The 18,832-nt window shown below is 44.5% G+C and overlaps 1 protein-coding gene across 2 annotated transcripts in view; it reads left to right on the forward strand.

Annotated features, from left to right (window-relative positions):
* The window catches only part of PHACTR3 (phosphatase and actin regulator 3), a 101,189-nt gene that overhangs the window by 58,146 nt on the left and 24,211 nt on the right, over positions 1–18,832 (forward strand). For both annotated transcript variants that reach the window (XM_027710527.2, XM_027710528.2), the window contains exons 4-8: positions 166–348; positions 3,819–4,022; positions 7,665–7,926; positions 8,916–9,163; positions 13,299–13,452. In XM_027710527.2, the coding sequence (XP_027566328.1) occupies positions 166–348; positions 3,819–4,022; positions 7,665–7,926; positions 8,916–9,163; positions 13,299–13,452 (1,051 nt within the window). The remainder of the gene's footprint in view (positions 1–165; positions 349–3,818; positions 4,023–7,664; positions 7,927–8,915; positions 9,164–13,298; positions 13,453–18,832) is intronic.

Below are 18,832 nucleotides of genomic sequence, written 5' to 3' on the forward strand. Positions count from 1 at the left end.
GCATTGCAGATGGTGAACGCTGCCAGAGATCAGGTGCTGCTCTAAGAGCAGCCTCAGTCCCCTGAGCACAGCAGCTTTGGGACCCACTCCTCTCAAGAGGAGAGCAGGGAGTGTCAGCTTTCTCTGCTCGTGGTTTAGTTAAGATGAAATGATTTGTTGTTTTAGATACCGAAGGCAAAGCCTGCACTGGTGAGGATGCCACGAGAGTGACACAGGGTGACCCTCCAGCCCCTGTGTGCCAGGCACTGGCTCCAGAAGAGGACCAGCAAGAGAGTCCAACAGCAGCCACAACTGATGTGACCTCCTTTGGTGAGGAGCTGCATTTGGAGGAGCTGAAAGAAGATGCAGGTATTGGATATAGAATGTTTTTAAAACAACTGTAAAATTTTATGAAAGTACTTCTGCCAAACTGTTTTGTGAGGAGTCAAATATGCCAGTGCTTTAAAGGGTCAGAGCACCTTGTTCAGCTCAGCCCATTCTAGGTTAGCAATTGGTATTTAAAAACAGTGATTTTTGAGACTTCTACCAAACTCAGGGACAACCCAAAGCTTGGTGTGATGGGATTAGTTGGATTATGAGGCGATCCAGTCCTGGCATGGTGCCCCGTTGGTATTAGCAGTGGCTGCTGTGAAGATGAAACAAGCTTCCCTTAAAAACATTTCTTAAACTTCTATGCCAAGGCTGAAATTGTTTGTCCTGGCTTGGGAGAACAATGTCAATACACAGCCCACAGAGCCCATATCATCACCCTGGCACAACATGCTGCAAATCCAAGTGAAGTTCAATACCAGGAGCACAGATAAGCTAAACCAAGCTCCTTTCATGCAATTCTGCTCTGGCAGAGCTTATCCATGACAGCAGTTCCTTGGGACTAGAGCAGCCTGGCACAACCCAGCAGTTGGAGGGTTTCTATTCACTTCCTGAGAACCAAGAATTGCAAAGCTGCAGAGATAATGCTTTATCCTGGTTTGTGCCACTCCTGTCATGGAGTGATTATGGATCTTCCTGGCCTCTGGTCAATCTTTACCCTTCTCCATCTGCCCTGGCTGCCCTTTGTTCTCTGTCCCACCCCTCATGCCCTGCTTTCCCTGGGGTCCAGCCCCTGGCAGCTTTCAAGCATGTCCATGCCTTCAGACCTACCCAAACGTGCTGCTGATACCAGAAACAACCACAAATTAACCTGGAAGTGAAGAGTTCTTTGCAGGGAATGTAAAGTGGACATTCTTTAGCCATCAGCACACAGTGGTAGTTTGCTTCAGGATTGTCAGAACAGGATGGAGTTCAGAACCAAAGAAGTCTGTCTGACTGAGGCTGAGTGTGTGTCAGATCCACCTTCTCTACAGCAAAGGTCCCACTGTGGCTGCTCCTCATCACCTGTGCCAGGCAGCACCTCATGTCCCAGGGAGATCCACTGATTTCAGGGAAGTTAATGCCAAAGACAGCATTGCTCCACTCAGGGGAATGCACTCCAATCTCACTAATTTTCCCATCAAGCTCCCAACATCTACGGGGGCTCTTGATCTTTCTGTGATGTAACCCATTAGTGACTTTTTTTCTTCTCTTCCTCTATTCCACATTTTGTCTTCTACGCAGTGGCATGAACACACAAGGTGATGTCAGCCAGGAACAAGGCATTTCCCTAGAAGTACATTTAAAAGAAAATGATTTCCTTCTATAATTCACACAATTACCACATATGGCAGCTTTCTTATCAAGCCAAATTTCACAAGAATTCCTGTTAACGATGCGTATTTATTCTACTTTCCTGTCTTTTTTGAGCGATAAATACTCATTCCTCCTCCTCTAGGCACACTCATTAATCTGTTTGTCAACAAATTAAATGCTATTATCTTGCCAGTGCTATTGTTTCCAAGTGCCTAAGTGCTTTGGTGCCTCCCCACGCACTCTGAGCATGAGGCTGCTGAATGTTCATTAATACAGAGAGTTTGTGTTCCCAACGAGACAGAAAACTGAGCCAAGAAGAGATTTGTGATGCTGCAGCTGTGGGTGCTCTGGGTGCCCGCTGAAGTAAGATGTTAGGAGATGCCATGGAATGGTTTGGAGGGAAAGGTGCTCTGTTTGGACAAGCCAGAATGCTAAAAGGAGTGGGATTTGCCAAGTAGTTTGGACCTCTCTCATGCTCTGCTTTTGTGAGAGCCCACTTGGAGTACTGCATCCAGCTCTGGAGTCCTCAGCACAGGCAAGGCATGGACCTGTTGGAGCAGGGCCACAAAACAGATCAGAGGGATGGAACACCTCTCCTGTAAAGACAATGAGAGAGCTGGAGTCATCCAGCACGGAGAAGAGAAGGCTGCAGGGAGATACTTCAGTACTTAAAGGGGGCTTATAAGAAAGATAGGGGCAAACTTTTTAACAGGACCTGTTAACAAGGAAAAGGGGTAGTGTTTTTAAACTAAAAGAAGGTAGATTCAGACTAGACAGAAGGAAGAAATTTTTTTCCAATGAGGGTGATAAAATGCTGGAACAGAATGCCTAGAGAGGTGGGAGATGCCTCATCCCTGGAAACACTCAAGGTCAGATTGGACAGAGCTCTGAGCAACTTGATCTTGTTGAAGATGTCCCTGCTCATTGAAGGGGAGGTTGGAGTCCCTTCTAGGCCCCTTCCAACTCAGAATGTTCTGTGATTCTGTGCTAAGCAGAGTCTTACACTGATCTCCCCCAGTGCTTCACCTGCCAGGGTAGGAACAATAACCCTCATGTTACTACTGAGCACGTCATGGCTGGAAATGCAGTTTGGAGAGAGCCTGGCCATGGCTGGAGCCTGGCTCAGACTCAGCCTTGAGCCTCTGTGGGGGTCCCCACATATGCCAAGGCAGAGCTCAGGCCGTGTAACAGAGTGTGAAATCCAGCAGTGAGGCGCTGTGGGAGTTTAAGCATTGCCAGAGCCAGTTGGTATCTGAGCAGAATTCAAGGATGCTAATTTTGGACTGAAATTCCACCTATGTCCTGCTTCAGCTTCATGCCTTTCTGGATGTATTCCCCTGTGCCCTCATCACAGCCTGGTCAATTTGATGAATTGCTCAGTGATTCAGCCTGCACTAACTTTAAGTGCTTTTGCCATCTTTATGGAGACAATCCTGAAATGAGCACTGCTTCACCATCTCAAATTAAGGCTTTGCAGATTCAATTTTTTTCTCTCAAGTACTTCACCAATTCCCTGTTCCACTTGCTGCTGAGATCCAAGGGCAAATCTCTTTTATGGCAGGTTCTTTTTGGTTATCAACATTAACCTCAGGAAACACTCAACAGTTCTGGAGTCAGGTACAGTAAAAGAAGACTTGGGAAGCAAGCTGAAGTCATGTATTAAAGAAGATAAAAATTAAATTGTGAAAATAAACACGTCCATCAAACTATTGGAAATTCAGCTTTTATGAACTATTATTGGTTTGGTACTCTTTGCCCTTTGGCTGTGTGTTCCTAGCACAGAAGGTACTCACTCAGGAACTGCCACCGCAGCTGTGCTGTAGGAAAATTCCTTACAGTTCTCAAAAGCTGCTTTGCCTTGCTACCTTCATTATTAAAATAAAAAAGTAGAGGGGAAAAGGCTTTAGGGAAGTAAGGGAAGCTCAGTAGTTTTTTTCAGAAATATCAAAACTAACACTTCAATATCCTCATACATTTTATTCTTCTCCTACCTTGTCTGGTTGGCTATTTAACACAATAATTACTTTCACTAAGGAAAAGAACTGCTTCAGTTGTGTGCCATGTGTTCTGTTTTTCTGAATGTTCCTGGCATTGTCCCCTGGCCTATCATTATTAACTTCATGTTCCATTAATTTTACTCATCTTCCTCCTAGCCAAGAAACCTTCAGCACCCACGGAAGAATCAGAAGATGCCAGCCTGCCAGCATCTGAAGACAGTCCACAAGCCTTACTTGTACCTGAATCCACAGATTCCCCCCAGAAACAGATGGAAAGAAACCCAGCACAGCTTCCCAGCCCTCCATTGCTCCCAGCTCCACCACCTAAGGCAATCTCCAAAATCACAAAGAGCATCACAGGTCAGTCATTGCTGCTCAGGAAGCACTTTCCCATCCCTTGTGTGCTGTTCACCTGCACAGCACAGTATCTAATTCTTTTCTCAGGGCCATTTTGCCCCAAAGTGCTATAAATCAGGCCAGTTACACTGAGTGAACAGAACACCAATGATTCCATGTCCAGTTGCCTGATAACAACCCCCTGATCTTTGTATCACGTATTTATCTGAGTCTCTCTGGGCATTACCTGTTGTGTGTCCATTGGACTAAACACATATAAAACAAACCAAACCAAAGCAACTGCAATCATCTGCTGAATCACATGCTCATATTGATATGCCATAAAACACGGGGAAGATTTAAATATTTTCATTACCTACACTCCCACTGGGCAGCAGAACAACAGCCAAGATCGAGCTCAAGTGAAAGGTTCTGCAGAGGTTTCTGTCTGAAGGGTTTGCTCTCTAGGGTGGGCCTAAACCAGAGCTATGAATTCTGGTCTAGTTAACAGAGCACACAGGAGTGATACACCTGGCTCCCACAAATCAATCCTCTGTGCCAGACTCCATTGAACATTCCAAAAGCAATTCCTCTGGGCCTGATTTTCTTATGTATTGCCAATGTTGTTACGTTTTCCAACATTCTGGCGCTGCAGAAAGGGTGTTAAAATGAATATGATTTTAGTTGGTTCCAATTTTAGGACCCCTACATATGGTAAAAGCAGTTAAAAGGGCCTTATTGCAAATTAAACTCAAGTCCTGTCATCTAAATGTCAGACCTGTTGGATATTTAGACTTTGAAATGACAGCCATTATCCCAGCTCTGATTTGCATCCACACTCATCTGCTGGCACAATGAATAGGGTTTTCAGTGTCACCAGGAAACCAAACACCAGAGGGGCACTGTGACCTGACCACTGGGGCTCCCAGAAAATACTGAGCTCTTCAGTCTCTTTGAAGAGAATTACAAGTGTTTGTTTGCTATGGAAATTATCCATACTTTGTCCATGCTTAAAAGCTGTAAGAATTTAAGTGGGAGCTGGATTCAAAATGGTATCTTAGTGCTCCTTGGGAGCTGCTGTTCAGGTTGCTTCACATTTCTGTGTTTTTGGTCAGGCTGAAGCCTGTCCCTTCCACCCTGCAAGATGAACAGGCAGACTCAGGCCCTCCTGTGACTTTGCTCAGCTGAGGAGAAGGCCGTGCTTGGCATCAGGTGGATTTGGGAACCTGTCCTGGAGGGTAGTGAGATTACACCTCCACCAGGCACTTGACAGCATTTCGAGTTGAGATATTTTGCTGCAAAGTATTTCTTGTAGCATCCAAAATATTCTGAGTTTTGGTGTTTCATTCTCATTTATGTTTTCCACAAGGAACAACTTTTAATTTTCTCAATGACTCCAATAACTGTAGACCCTTTTTCAGTAGTGATTATACATGTTTTATTTTTGTGGGGATGTGGAGGCAGTGCTAAGTTAAAATTAAACAAATACCGTCAGTGAGTGAAAGGGAAGACAAAAGTGTAGGGAGAAAGGTTATGATTATGAAAGAAAAGGAAGATGAAGAGGTTGAAAAGCTCTTTTGTGTTTAGTTTTTTCCCTTTTAACAATGTTAGGGTTGCTGTTAGCAGAGGAGTAAGTCAAGAACCAATTAATCAGAGAGAGGAGGGACAGGGCAAGGTGCCAAGACATCACTTTGCAAGATTATTCTCTGAACAGCTGTCATTAGGACAAATAAAGTGTGATGTAAGGAAACTCTCAATATTGTCCTAAGGTGCCATGAGGATGAGATAGGCCCTTGACCTGTTCCAGGAACAGGCTGGTATAAAGACAAAACAAGGTCTCCTCCCTTCCTGCTCTAGGGTTGAACTGAACCCCTTGCTCTGAGGGACACCCCCTTTCACTGTGCAGCAGGATAAAGTGACTCAGGAGCTGGTTTTGTTCACCTCCTCAGGCCTTGATTGATCATAAATGTCCCCTGTGCATCCCCACAGTAGCTCATCACCAAAATGCCCCTGAGTACCCAAAACCACCTTTCCTCAGCAGAGCTTGGCTGTCTCCTGGCCGTGACAACCACCCTGATCAGTGCAGGAGGAGCTCCGGGGTGGGAAGTGCCTCATTGCCAAGACATTGCACAGACAGTTACAGAAATGCCCCTGTGCTTTCAGACTTTTTGGTAACAGGTAACTTTTGGCCTGCCTTGAACCCTGTCTCCTGTATGCACGGAGACAAATGAAGCTCTGGATGTTGGTTGGGGTTCTGCACTGGAGGGACAGAAATGTGCAAAAACACCCTCCAGAAAGGAAAAAAATGTTAGAGCTTTCTTAGAGCAAGAGAGATTTTACTGTGGATGCAACTGTCCTCACCGAGGGATGCTCTCCTCCTCACCCCACACAGGTGAAAAAGAGACCAGCCTTAGCCTTGTCACTCTCAAATTTTCAGTGTTTGACTACAAGAGCTGTTCTTCCTCCTTGTGCTGTTTATAAGGAAATATTTAATAACTGAAATTAATATTCAAACCTAACTTCTCCCTCTATAGTTTTCTAGTAGGTTCCCTGCTAATAAGAGCCAAGTCCTGTTTTCAATGGCTATTTCAGAATAATCCTGGCCTGAGCAGAGGTTTTGCCCAGCTAGGAATTGAAGGATTTATCTCAAAATGAAGTGCAAAAAAGTAAAGGTTGCCTGTGAAAACAAGTTAGTACAAAAGCCGTACAAGCTGCGTCAGTTTAAATTCCTGTTTAAGGCACTAGGTGGCAACAAGAGACAAGAAATACTCTCGGACGAGGGTCTCACACTGCTTTTTACACCCAGCTGAGCTGCTGGTGTAAACAACGCCGTGTACCACGGGCTTGGGACACAGATATAAGGGAAAGGGGAAAGGGAAAGAGAACTGCAGACCAGAAAAACTAATCAGCATCTTTTTCAGGCCAAATGTTCAATTGTCCTAAGGGTGTGAAACTACCAAATTTACAACCAGTGAAATGTCCACTGGGACAGAGAAATGTTTAGATCAGAGTCTAAATTTCAACAAAATGCTTACATTGCATAGAAAACAGCTGAATCTGGGGGTAAAAAGAGATTAGATTTTCCCACCCTTCTTTTTTGTTGTTAGTGCTCAATAGCACATCTTTCATTTGGATGTTATTTTGTTATGCAAACATTATGCTCATATTATGATGACTTTGGCATTTTCTCCACTGGCATATGAAAGGCAGAGGTCTGAGCTATGCAGCAATCACAGAGGAGCAGATAATAGACACTGGGACATTCTGTCCAGACTGAGAACCACAGTGCATAAATTTTAATACAGTCTGCCAGAGTTCAGCAGAGAAAGTGCTGGATTGGAAAGCCACCACAGTCCAAGCCATTGGTGGTTAGGATCAAGGGGGAATCAAGAATGCCTTGGTGGGCCGGGAAAAAGGAGAATCTGATCCTGTGAGAAACAGGGGAAATGGGGAGGTATTTATTTTGCTAGTTCAAAGATAGGGATTCGTGTAGCAAGAGCCTTCTGAACTCGAATAGTTTCTCAGCCTGAGCAGTTACCTCATAGCAAGAGCAAATCACCACCGTTTTCCTCTGTTCAACACGACAAATTCATTTCAGTGCAGAGTCTGTGTGCAAAAAACCAAAAGCATTTTTCAACTTCTTGCCCTCTCGTGTTTTGACTGCAGGAAGTGAAGGTGATGACCCAGCCATGAAATCTCCTCCTTCCACCATCCTGAAGAATTATGTCATTGTTGGTTCCTCCCAAATCTCAGGACAAGCTGCCCTCTTCCACCCCTCTGGCCAGAAAAGCTCAGACCCCCTTGGCAGGGGCCAGGTGACGACACCAACGGGTTCCCCCCACCTGGCTGCCGTTCACCTGCCTCTGCCTCCCAGCAGAGTGATCGAGGAGCTGCACAGGGCTCTGGCCACCAAACACCGCCAGGACAGGTACCCACAGCCTCGTGGCCACAGGGGGGCATGAGGACAGTCACTGCATGACATCATTTCGCCTGGGACGTGATCCTAGCCTGTTATTGGTGTTTTCAGTGCTCCTGCAGCTTGGGTTTGCCTTCCCTCCTATGGCACTACTTGGAACATCCATCCCTGGTTTAAGTGCTTGATTTGGCAGTTACTTCACAGTGTGCTCTTGCTTTATAAGGAGGCTACTGTGGCATGGAAGTAGGTTTTCAAACAGATAGAATCATGTGATAATCCTTGACCCATTGCAAAGGAAAATCTCCCCACAAGACACCAAGTCAGAGTAGTGAAGGCACATCCTGCTCTAAGTCCCAGCACCCCACACATGAGGAGTGCTGCTGTTCCAGGCTGTGTCTCTTGGCTTACATGGCAGCACATACAATATCCATTTGTAACACAAATGCTTTTGTGGGAGTACACTGGGTACTTTATCTGGCTTTCATTATAAGCTCTCCTGTATATTAGAGGAGGAAAGAGATAACCTTTTCCTCCTCGAGCTTCGGAATTAAGTTGGTATAATTTCTTATTTCCATAGCGGCTGTTGCCATGGGGAACAGACTCATACAACATTATTTCCAGGTCCTGTCGAACCTTTGTCACAATCATAAAATATCAGAGTGGTAATATTTCATGCCAGGTATGTTTTACATTAGAAGGACGTGCTGTTGTGGATTTTTTAGTCACAGTATATCTTGTGACTATATACAAAAGAAAAACATCAGTCACCAGTCACCAACCTTCCATATCTTATTTTAGTGGCAGAGACAGCAAAGCAGATCCACATTACCCATGCTCAGCACAGTCTTGAGAATGCCATCCTGTGTTGGCCTGTGCTGAACTCCCTGCCCTGCCCTTTACGAGCTACAGGACATTCCGCTCATTCACATATAACGATAAGTTTCTGCTGTGGCAGTAAAACAGTCTTTGTGAAATCTGGGCTGTGCATCTTCCACCCACAGCTTCCATGGAAGAGAAAGCAAAGGCTCTCCAAAAAAAAGAGTGGATGTGCGTCCATCCAGAACATCCAGCATGGAGCGCAACAAGGAGAAGGAGAACTCCCTGAGTTACAGCAGCGACTCAGAAAACAAGAGGAACTCAGTTAAAGAGTCAGATGAGAACAAAGAAAACATGATCATGAACTCAGAGCTCAAGGAAGACTCTGTTTTTTATCAGGATGAGGAAGTTTTGAATGACTCCATTATTTCTGGTAAGGAAAGTCACTTCTATTCTAAAGGTACACTACCAGAGCCTAACAGAGTGCTCTAAACAAGGCAGCAAGGAACAGAAAGTACAGAGAAGTGTCAGTTCCTCTATTGTCACAGCAGCTGTTTAAAGGAATCTTGGTGAGAAGCTAAAGTTAGATTTCAGTCATAATGATTGTGATCGTGTTTGTCTTGCCAGGTACTGCACACTAAGCTGATGTTGAGGGTTGTGCTGGTAAGACATCAGTGTGCTTTACTCGGTGCAAGCTGGGCCATTCCCAAGGCATTCCCGGGCTGGACACAGTGTGCTTTACTCTCAGTTCCTCGGTGCAAGCTGGGCCATTCCCAAGGCATTCCCGGGCTGGACACTGGGCGGCACTGCTGGTGCCAGCATTCACTCAAACGCAGCCTGTGCGTTTCTGAGAGGAGGGAGAGGTGCAGCAGTGACAGGGACAGCGCCAGAACGACTCCCTAACAATCTCCAGATTCCTTCTAGTTTGAAAAAATCTGGGTTGGTTTCCAAGTCAGGGAGTAAAACTATCCATTAATCCAGAGCTGTTTGCAGTCAGGGCACTGCCTTAACATGTCACCCGCTCTCTGCCACTGCCACCAGAGGCAGAGCAGCAGTGCCACAGCCCCCTGCCTACAGAAGATTGGTACAGACAGGTGAGGAATCTTACCTTGGCTTTCCATCACCATCCTACTCAATAAATCATTATTTGAAACATCTAAAAACACAAGGCAAGACAGTCTAGTACGTGAGCTTAAATATCAATGTAACTATAATTTAGTCCACAACTGATAATTGGTGTAATCAAGGTCCTTGCAGCATCATGTAGTGTTAGGATTTGTTTTTTACTTGATAGAAAGAACAGCAAGTATGATAGAAAGGACAGTACAGATACAGGAAATTGAATGTCATGATTCAACTGAATTAAAACAGGAACTTTTCTCAGGAACCTGCAGCCCAAACATGAAAAGGGTGTGAATTGCCCAAACATTCCTTGTTGACCTGGCTGAGCTGCCATAAATCAGGAAACAAGCCAAGATCCTGGCTGAGATAGCTTGGTCATGGGGCAGACTGGCATTGAACCTGCATGACTGCCCAGGAAAAATAACCCTTAGGAAAAAAATACTTAAATGAGGGTATTTGCAGGTTCACTTTCTACTGAGATAGGTATCAGGAAGGAGTTTGCCTCAGGATGCTAAAAATGGATGTGGGGAAAACTAGTTTGGGGCTTTATTTTCTTTTTATTCTCTGGTTTAGTTTTATTTATTTGTTTATTCTGAAACATCAGCTCTGGGTTTCTGCAGTGGGTGGAATAACAGACCTGGCCTGGTCAAGTGGGTTGGTCAGGATGAAAGCACATGAATGGCAGTTTTGGAGCATGTGTTCCTGAAGGGGGGAACATCATCTGCCTCTTTCCACTTTCTTGGGCAGGCATTATTTTTCAGGAATTAACCCAATTGGTCAGGCAGTGGGAATGGCTCCTCAGACTGGCAGATCAGCCTGATCCAGATCTCTTGCATTTTTATTTGGTGAAACACTCTCCAGATTAATCAGTGCTCGGTGCATTTGGACCATGGGAGTGGCCATGGCATGAGCCTTTCAGAAATGCTGACATCTGGATGGAGGGAGCACAGCTTATCCTGAGTGGGTTATATGCTCTCTACCATTCAAATAGGACAGCAGGATTTGGGTTAAACTTGAGATTTTTCAGATATGATTTGTGTTTTTAATTTCCCAAAGTAGTAGGCTCTCTCTTAGAGTGCAACAGAGCAGCCTGGGAACAGTCAAACCTGAAAACATGTTCAGGGATACCCAGGAGTTTTCCAAATGTCCTTCCGAAGGAGTTCTGGTGGTCCCTGTGCACTGCAAACGCCCACTCTGCACCCACTCCCAGGGAGGCTGAGGCTTGAAAACCTTGACAGAGTTTCAAGTCTGTGGCTTTGTGAGCCAAATGTTTCTGATGGAGTCAGAGTTCAGTCAGCAGAAGGCTCTGCATGGCATCAGCCAAATCATTTAACTTCTTTACCCATCTGTTAAATGTATAAGTACCACTTCAGAGAGGGCTGTGTGGTTTAATTTAATTAATGTTTCCAACAGACTTTGAAAGCATTCAAAGGAAGGTGCTAAACAAGGGCACAGCTTTTAGACTCTAAAAGGGGGTTTGAGCTCATTATGGTTTCTAAAAAGTTTAGTTTGAAATCAATGCAACTATCAAGAGACTTGTTGCTGCTCACACAGGGAGACCGTAACTACTGTGCCCCACCTTCCCAAGAGGTATGTGTGGGAAGGAGTATAAACTCCTCCCCTCTGCATAAAGAAATTCGAGATCAGTATGATAATAACAATATCCCTAGCAAACAAACCCCCAGTATTTGGGAAGGAGGATCTGTTTAGGATTTAGAATCTTGCCGACCTCCAGAGCACCCTTTAAAAATAGACTTTAATCCTATCTCAAATGCCAAACAAAAATACCAATTAAATGTCATTTTCTTTAAAAAGGAGGTGACCTTTTGTAAAAAAGGTGAAACATTAAATTAAAAAAAAAAAAGCCCTTTAAAGTTAAAAGGGACCAAAACAAATTAACCTCCTGTTACACCCTAAGCTCCCAAGATGAAGCAAATATAAAGACTTAACTGTAGGTCCTGACAATGCACCAAACCCTGTGTGACTGATGCTGCTCTGCAGGGACAATGTCCACACTGCTGAAGCCCTGGACAGCACAGCAGCAGAGGTGAGGAGGGGTCTGGTGTAAATTTTCTTGCCTACAACCCACCTGAGACACAATTGTTGAAGGACTGCAGCCCTACCAGTACAACCCAGCAGCTCACTGGTTTTAATAGCACTTCCCTCTTCTTTTGTCCCCATCACAAACAAGCTCCCCCTCATCAAACATGGGCATCAGCCCACACTTCCAGGGTGCATTTGCAAATACAGCTGGCTTTCTACTTCACAGAGCCTTCCGAACACATGGCAGAATGGCTTTATAAGCTCAGGAGGGAAATTTTCATTTCTTAAGCCTTCTGAAGACTAAAGAGTTACACCAGAGAGACAAACACCTACACTCAAACACAGTTCCCTCTAATGAGAGTGAAAGGAGAGTGAAAGGGTGTTTTAATGTCGTCAGAGGACTCAACACTCAGCACGCTCTACTCAAAACAGTTGCTGTATGTTCTGCTACCAACAGTTCCTTTGTAATGGCAATGTTTAGGTTGTCTGGTTTGATGGAAACAGTGTCTCATATTTTTACAATAAGCACAACAGATCATGGAATCACAGTAAGTATTTGTGTCTCTTATTGCCCAAATATCCAATTAAGTTGCCACCATTCTGCAAATCATCATAAAAAATGGTCTTTTTTTTCATTCCTTGGAACATTTGCCCCTGCTGTCTTCAGAGGGAAAGGTCTGATGTCAATAGGGTAGTATTGACTGCTAAATGAAATCCTGTTGTGACACACTGTCACACTGGACAGGACGAAGATGTACACAGTGGTTGACTTTTAGTGCTGCAGTTACACACAGTATCTGATCACAGTTCATATTTTCTAATTTCTGATGTCAGAAAACCAGAATGACGTTTAACATATGTGTATATTATATACATTATACATATACACACAGACATGCCAAGCAACAACTTCCACTGTTTCAGTCACCAATATCTATTCCTGGCTATACTGGTGACTCAAAGAGGAAAATGTACATGTCCCAGTCACTCCTGCCACGGAGCAATCCAGTCCTTTTGCAAAGGAACAACTCTGTGGTTCAGAAAAGAGGGATTGCTCAGGGTTACAGAGATGGTCAGAGGACTGTGTCAAAATGCAGAGTCTTTGACTTCTGAACTAGTGACATGAATCACATCTCAGCTGCAAATAATTTTCACTGGAGAGCTCTGCCTGGTTATCATGGATAACAAAGATAACAGAGGAATATGATCCTTCTGCATTTGTAGGGTGATGTGTCTGAGCCCTGCTCAGCTGTAGTGCTCCTTACTTACATTAGTGTGTACAACTGCTCCTTGCACACTGACGTACACAACACTGTCACTCTGATATTCCTGCTCTTCAAATATTCCTGTTTCATTCCCAGGATCTGTCTTTCTAATAACTTTCTTTTCAATGCATGTCCCAGGTACTTTGCCAAGAAAATGCAAGAAAGAACTGCTGGCAGTAAAACTACGGAACAGACCAAGTAAGCAGGAGCTGGAAGACAGGAATATTTTCCCGAGGAGGACAGATGAGGAAAGACAGGAAATCCGGCAGCAAATTGAAATGAAACTCTCAAAGTAAGTGTTGGGAATGAGAACAGGGAGGAACCTCCCTTTGCAAGGGAGTGTCCTCTGAGTCCTGTCGGATGAGACACTGTGACCCACCCCCAAGTCCATGCACAAACTGATACAGCACATTTTCAGCTGTCAATCAGCCACAGGAAAAAAATAAATCTTAACTCTTCAGTCAGGATTGCCTTGATTCCAACAGAAACCAAGACAGAAGTCAGTGTGGGAGACAAAATTCTGCCAAATCTACCTGCAGCCCCGCTGATGTAATCAAGATTTTGAGGTCCTGCTTTAACAAAAAGAGTAATATAATTATTTATTAACCTGGTTTGGCTTTGTCAGCACTAGCTGAATTTGCGGATAAAGGCAATCATTACAGCTACTTGCACAGGGGAAAGCTGCTGTATTGGTGGCTGCATTGGTGCTTTAAGGAAGAGGCAGCATTGCCCTCACCTGGGGAAGGTACCTGTGTCAGTCCAGCTGCAGGCACAGCAGGATGGTCTGGTTTTCATCAGTAACCAGGGCAACAGGGTAGTGCTGTGAGAGAAAAAGCATCACTGTGGCTTGTAGCCTAAAGGAAAGATTTAAGATGACTGTGAGGCTCAGACTGCACCATTTGGTTTGTGTATGTCTGTTTTTTTTGAGAGTTCCATTTGGATATCTGCAAACATGAATATTTTAGATGAGACAAAGTGGATTGTTAAATAATCTGTGCTCTGTCTGCCCACACTGGGACAGTGAGCGCTGCTCACCGCCAAAATGCTTGGAATCAAATTGAGAAACATGAATAGAAGTTCATTTTCAAGGCTTATTAAATATTAAATATCTCAGGCCTCTCCTGAAAGAAACATTTATTGATATTTAGACTAGCTCATTCATGTGTGTGTGCTTTTGATTAAACTTTACCTCAGGGGACAGGGAGTGAGAAGCACACACATGGATCAGAGCACGAGTCCTGAGGGACCAGAGTTTGTGCAGGAAAACATCCCTGCCAGCACCACGCTTGCCCTCAGCTGAGGAACATGCTGTTCAGTGAACAGAGATGAGATTTTGGGTGCCCTTCAGGGTGCCCCTGCCCCTGATGGAGTCACTGCCTTCCTCCAATCTCAGTGATTGCGTGACAGCACTTTGCTCCCAAAGGAAAATGGTGCCTCGTGCCAGTGACTGCACAAGGCAGTGCAGATGCCAGACCCTGTCACAAAAAACATGTCCATCCCATACAAGTAGGAAAGATCCTATTACAATTTGCTTTAAGTTCCAAAAATTACAGGCAGAGCAAATCACAGACGTGTCCCATTAATAACCATCGGAAGGAAAGCATCACGGCCCTGGACCATCTGGATCCTGCAAGCCTGTGTATTCATTGCAGGGGAATATTTAAGCTGCACTGCAATATTGCTAATTCCAGTATTATGGCCAGTCAATTGCTCATAAAATCTCTTCACAGGTCAGGAGCTCAATTTGATTGCTCTAAAATACACAAAAAATGGTTTCTGCCCCAGTGCATCCCTAAAACCAAGTTCACCTGTCACAAAGTATTCACTGAATGAGAAGGTTATGTCACATCCAGCCATATCTCACACTGCTGAAATGCCTAGAAGGTCCCATCTCGTTTCAGTCCAGCCTGACTTCTGTTAGTGTGAAAGGTCTAATGGAATTGCAGCTGCAGGTGGTATAACTACAGGCTTTATCCCTTTCTTTTCATTTATCATTTAGCTTACTTAATGAGCAAGGAATTCCTAAGGAATTCCTTTCAAGGGTTCATGCCTGAAGTCAAATGTCAAGGAATTCAAAAGGAAATTGCTGGACAGGTGAAGGCAAGGGCTGGTCATGACCAGGAAGTGTCTATAGGGGAATGCAGGGAAGGGACCCCCCACGCTGTCTGCTCTGGTTTTGTGGAACAATCTGTGGGTGCAGCCCATTGATCTCATTGGTGATGTCTAGAGGTTGGCTAAAAGCCATCTTTGTTCCAAGTGCTGGAAAACATGCCTTCATTTAGCTCCTTCTTCCAGGAATGTGGAATACTGAGCGCATTTCGGGGAACAGACGGTACAGAGATTGCTGGAATAGCCAGGAATGGCAAAACAGATTGGAAGCCCTCTCCCACACAACTTCCAGCACATATGTGGGCTGGCAGAGCTCAGCTCAGCTCTTAACTCATCCACCAGAATAGACATGAGCATGCAGACAAGCTCAGGTGGTGGATGCATCAGGAAAATATTTACACCAGGAAAAGCAAGTAGGTGTTCAAAAATACCCAACCACCAACCAACCAAGTAAAAATGGGTATTGGTAAAGGCCAGAAAGTCAGAGCATAGAGGTATCCCTCTGGAACTTCTGACTAGGACTCACCCCACAAAACCCAGACCACCCCAGAGCCCCCACTCAGCACAGTCTGGCAGCAGCGTGGAAATGGAACCACGCTGGGAAGAGTGAAATTCTTGGATGAGATTTTGAGGTCTTTACATTCATTCATTTCACTGGTACTTGTGCAGCATAATCTCTGTGACAACTTGGGAGTTTATAGCTAAGGAACTTACTGCTGAGTGCTGAGGTGGGAAGTACAGAGCAGGAAATGGGATCCAGTAGGAATGTCTGCTCTCTGTAGGGTTTTGCCACTACCTGTGCAAGTGAGAGCATGTTCCTGCTGCCATAGTAGTAACACTTGATAACAGCAAATCGTGAATCCACGTGTCCCATCAGGTTATAGACCTGTTCTTTAGCACAAAAAAATAATGTATGGGCAGATAAGTGAGTAGTTATTCAATAGCTGTTGGCATAAGAAGAGCAAGAAAACAAGATCAATATTTTTCAGCACAGTTGTAGGATTTGCTGTCTAGCAAATTGCCTCAGTCCCACAGCTAACACAGCCTAGCTCTGTACTCTGGAGGAAAAGCTGTGCTGACATACCTAATGTGCAAAATACATCAAATAATAGTGTTTATGTAACTTCAGAAGTGGGGAGACAAAAGAATAACATCTTCTCAAAACCACTGTATTTTTAAACGGTTCTGGTTGTAACACATTTCAACAGTAGCTGTGAGCCTGCTGAGAAAATCAACTCTCTGCTATCACTCTGATGAGTGTTTATGAAGTCAAAGCTAAAATCCCTTTTTTTCTTCACTTTCCCACTTATTCCATCTCAAAAGAGAGACTGAGGAGTTCTATCTTTTGAGCCAAATTCTACTTTTACAGCAGTGCAAAATCCACTGACTTCAGTCTTATTGACTGACAGCAGCATGAGGATTCCAGGAGTCATTTATGTGCATTGCTGCTTTTGGAAAGTGTATTTCCTGTATTTCGTGCTCCCAGCCAATTTAATCTACCACTTGTTGCCGTGGAAACATGCACTTCTCCCTGCTCCTCCATCCAAGATGGCAAGATTCCATTTTTTCCCAGATTTCCCTATGCTGTAGTGCTTCTCTTAGTGATTCATGCATCTCCAGTTCCCCAAACCATGGTGCACACTTGCAATATTCTACTGTGCAATAGGCAACAGGGCTCCCAGCAGGTCTTGGTTCCCATTAGTATGTGCTTGGAGTACAGATAATAAGCCCTCGATGGAATTCAGTGAATTTGGAGCTCTTTGTGTCACGAGGCAGAAAAGACATTTGCAAGTACAATTATTTGCAATATCTACTTTCTGTCTGACAGGCTCATGTTGTTCTAGAGGCGGTTTAAGCTGAAACCTGGGGGAGTAAAATAGTTGCCAGACTGAAGAGTGATGCAGGAAAAGATTGCTTAATTAAATTTGATCTCTGACTGTTTAGAAAGTTGATGTTTGAGCTGCCTGGGTCGCTGGCGCTTTTCAAGAATGCCTTATATAACCACAGTTAAAGATGCTCCAGTATTACTTAATATTCAATGAATACATGAATTCCTGGAAAAGATTATACTTCATGTTCTCTTTCACCTCCTTGGGTATTTGCATAAGTAGACATGATGTGTTAAGTGGCACTTCAGAGATTATGGAAACAGGAATTCACATACAGAAATGGGAGGAACGATGGGTTTGTGGACACAGAGCAGAACCAAAACTTGAGCACCTAAAACTGATCTTTACCACATTGAAAATCTTGGCCTGGGTAAGTGGATCATGCTGGGGCAAGGCTTCTTGGCAAAGCAAAGGGAAAAGCAGGTATCTTTATAAAGTACTTCACCGCATCTGGGATCTGTAGTTCTAGTGCTGCCCTGAGGTTCTTGGAGGGGCATTTTCAAGTTGACTTGCCCAGAAACTGCAGCTGTAGCTAAAAGCACACTCAGATTAGAGCCTGGTTTGTACCTCAGCCTCAGGTAACAGAGTGTGAAGTTTGCAGTGCTGCTTGAGACAGAACAATACCAGGCTAAGAGCACTTCAGATTTGCAGCCTAAAATACAGCCTGACAGTTCAGCACAGAGCCATCACAAAGGAAATGTTACCTACTGATGACACAAAAGCTGTCCTGTTTCCCAAGGATGGCACGACCAGTGCCACTTCCTCACAGAAATGTCTCATTGCAGCTTTGCTCACTGAAAAGGCATCAGCCCTCCAGATTGAGAGGTTCAGCAGGAAACTGAATCCCCAGAATTTTGGGGAATATTTTTTTTACTTTGACCAAAAAGGGGGGGGTGTGCCCAAACCACTAGTAGCCCTAAAGAAGAAGTTAAGTAGCTACTAAACTGAGCCCAGTTTAGAGACTCACTTAAATTCACCTGGAGCTTAGCAATGTTTTTTGATGAAACTCCAACTCCCAGTCATTGCACTTAAAATCAGGGAAGTACCCTGATTTCAGAAGGCTGGGAAGACTTGACACAGATTCATTGAAGACAGAAAGGCAAGGGCAGGCACGAAGAACAGCTCAGCTGTCAGCACTAATTAGCTATGTACAGTTTAATGCTTTTCCTTCTCATTTGGCAGCAATGAGCCAGGTAACATCTCCCTGATGCTAAAAATAACCCCAAGCACAGCGTGGGCGGCTGTGCAGCCTCAGCTCCTCACATGAGACACGAGCTATTTATAGAGCCAGTTTAATTCTGGGGGCGTGTGTGGAAGCCCAGGGAGTCTCCTGTCTCCTCTGCACCAGACAGAAGAACGTGACGGTGGTGGGGGACGAGCTGGGGGCTGCTGTCAGTACGTGCTGCAGGATTTTATTAAGAGCTTCCACAGCGCCTGAGTGCTGTGTGAGGATTTGGATATTTTTTAAATGTTTTGTCCCTTTTCAGTTATGGCCTCTGCTTTTCAGGTTATAGAAAAGAAAAATACTGTGGGGAAGGGAGAAGGTGCAAGTGATGGTGAGATTTTTTTTTGCGCTGCCTCCAGGATTTAGATGTCTGGATCCCACAGGCATTAATATTCCCTCTGCCCTTCCTTGGTGTCAGGCAGTGGCACACACCTAAAATCCCTACTGTG

Source organism: Pipra filicauda, unplaced genomic scaffold (assembly GCF_003945595.2).
Source record: "Pipra filicauda isolate LSUMZ 115617 unplaced genomic scaffold, ASM394559v2 scaffold13_size5146498_pilon, whole genome shotgun sequence".
Classification (NCBI taxonomy): domain Eukaryota; kingdom Metazoa; phylum Chordata; class Aves; order Passeriformes; family Pipridae; genus Pipra; species Pipra filicauda.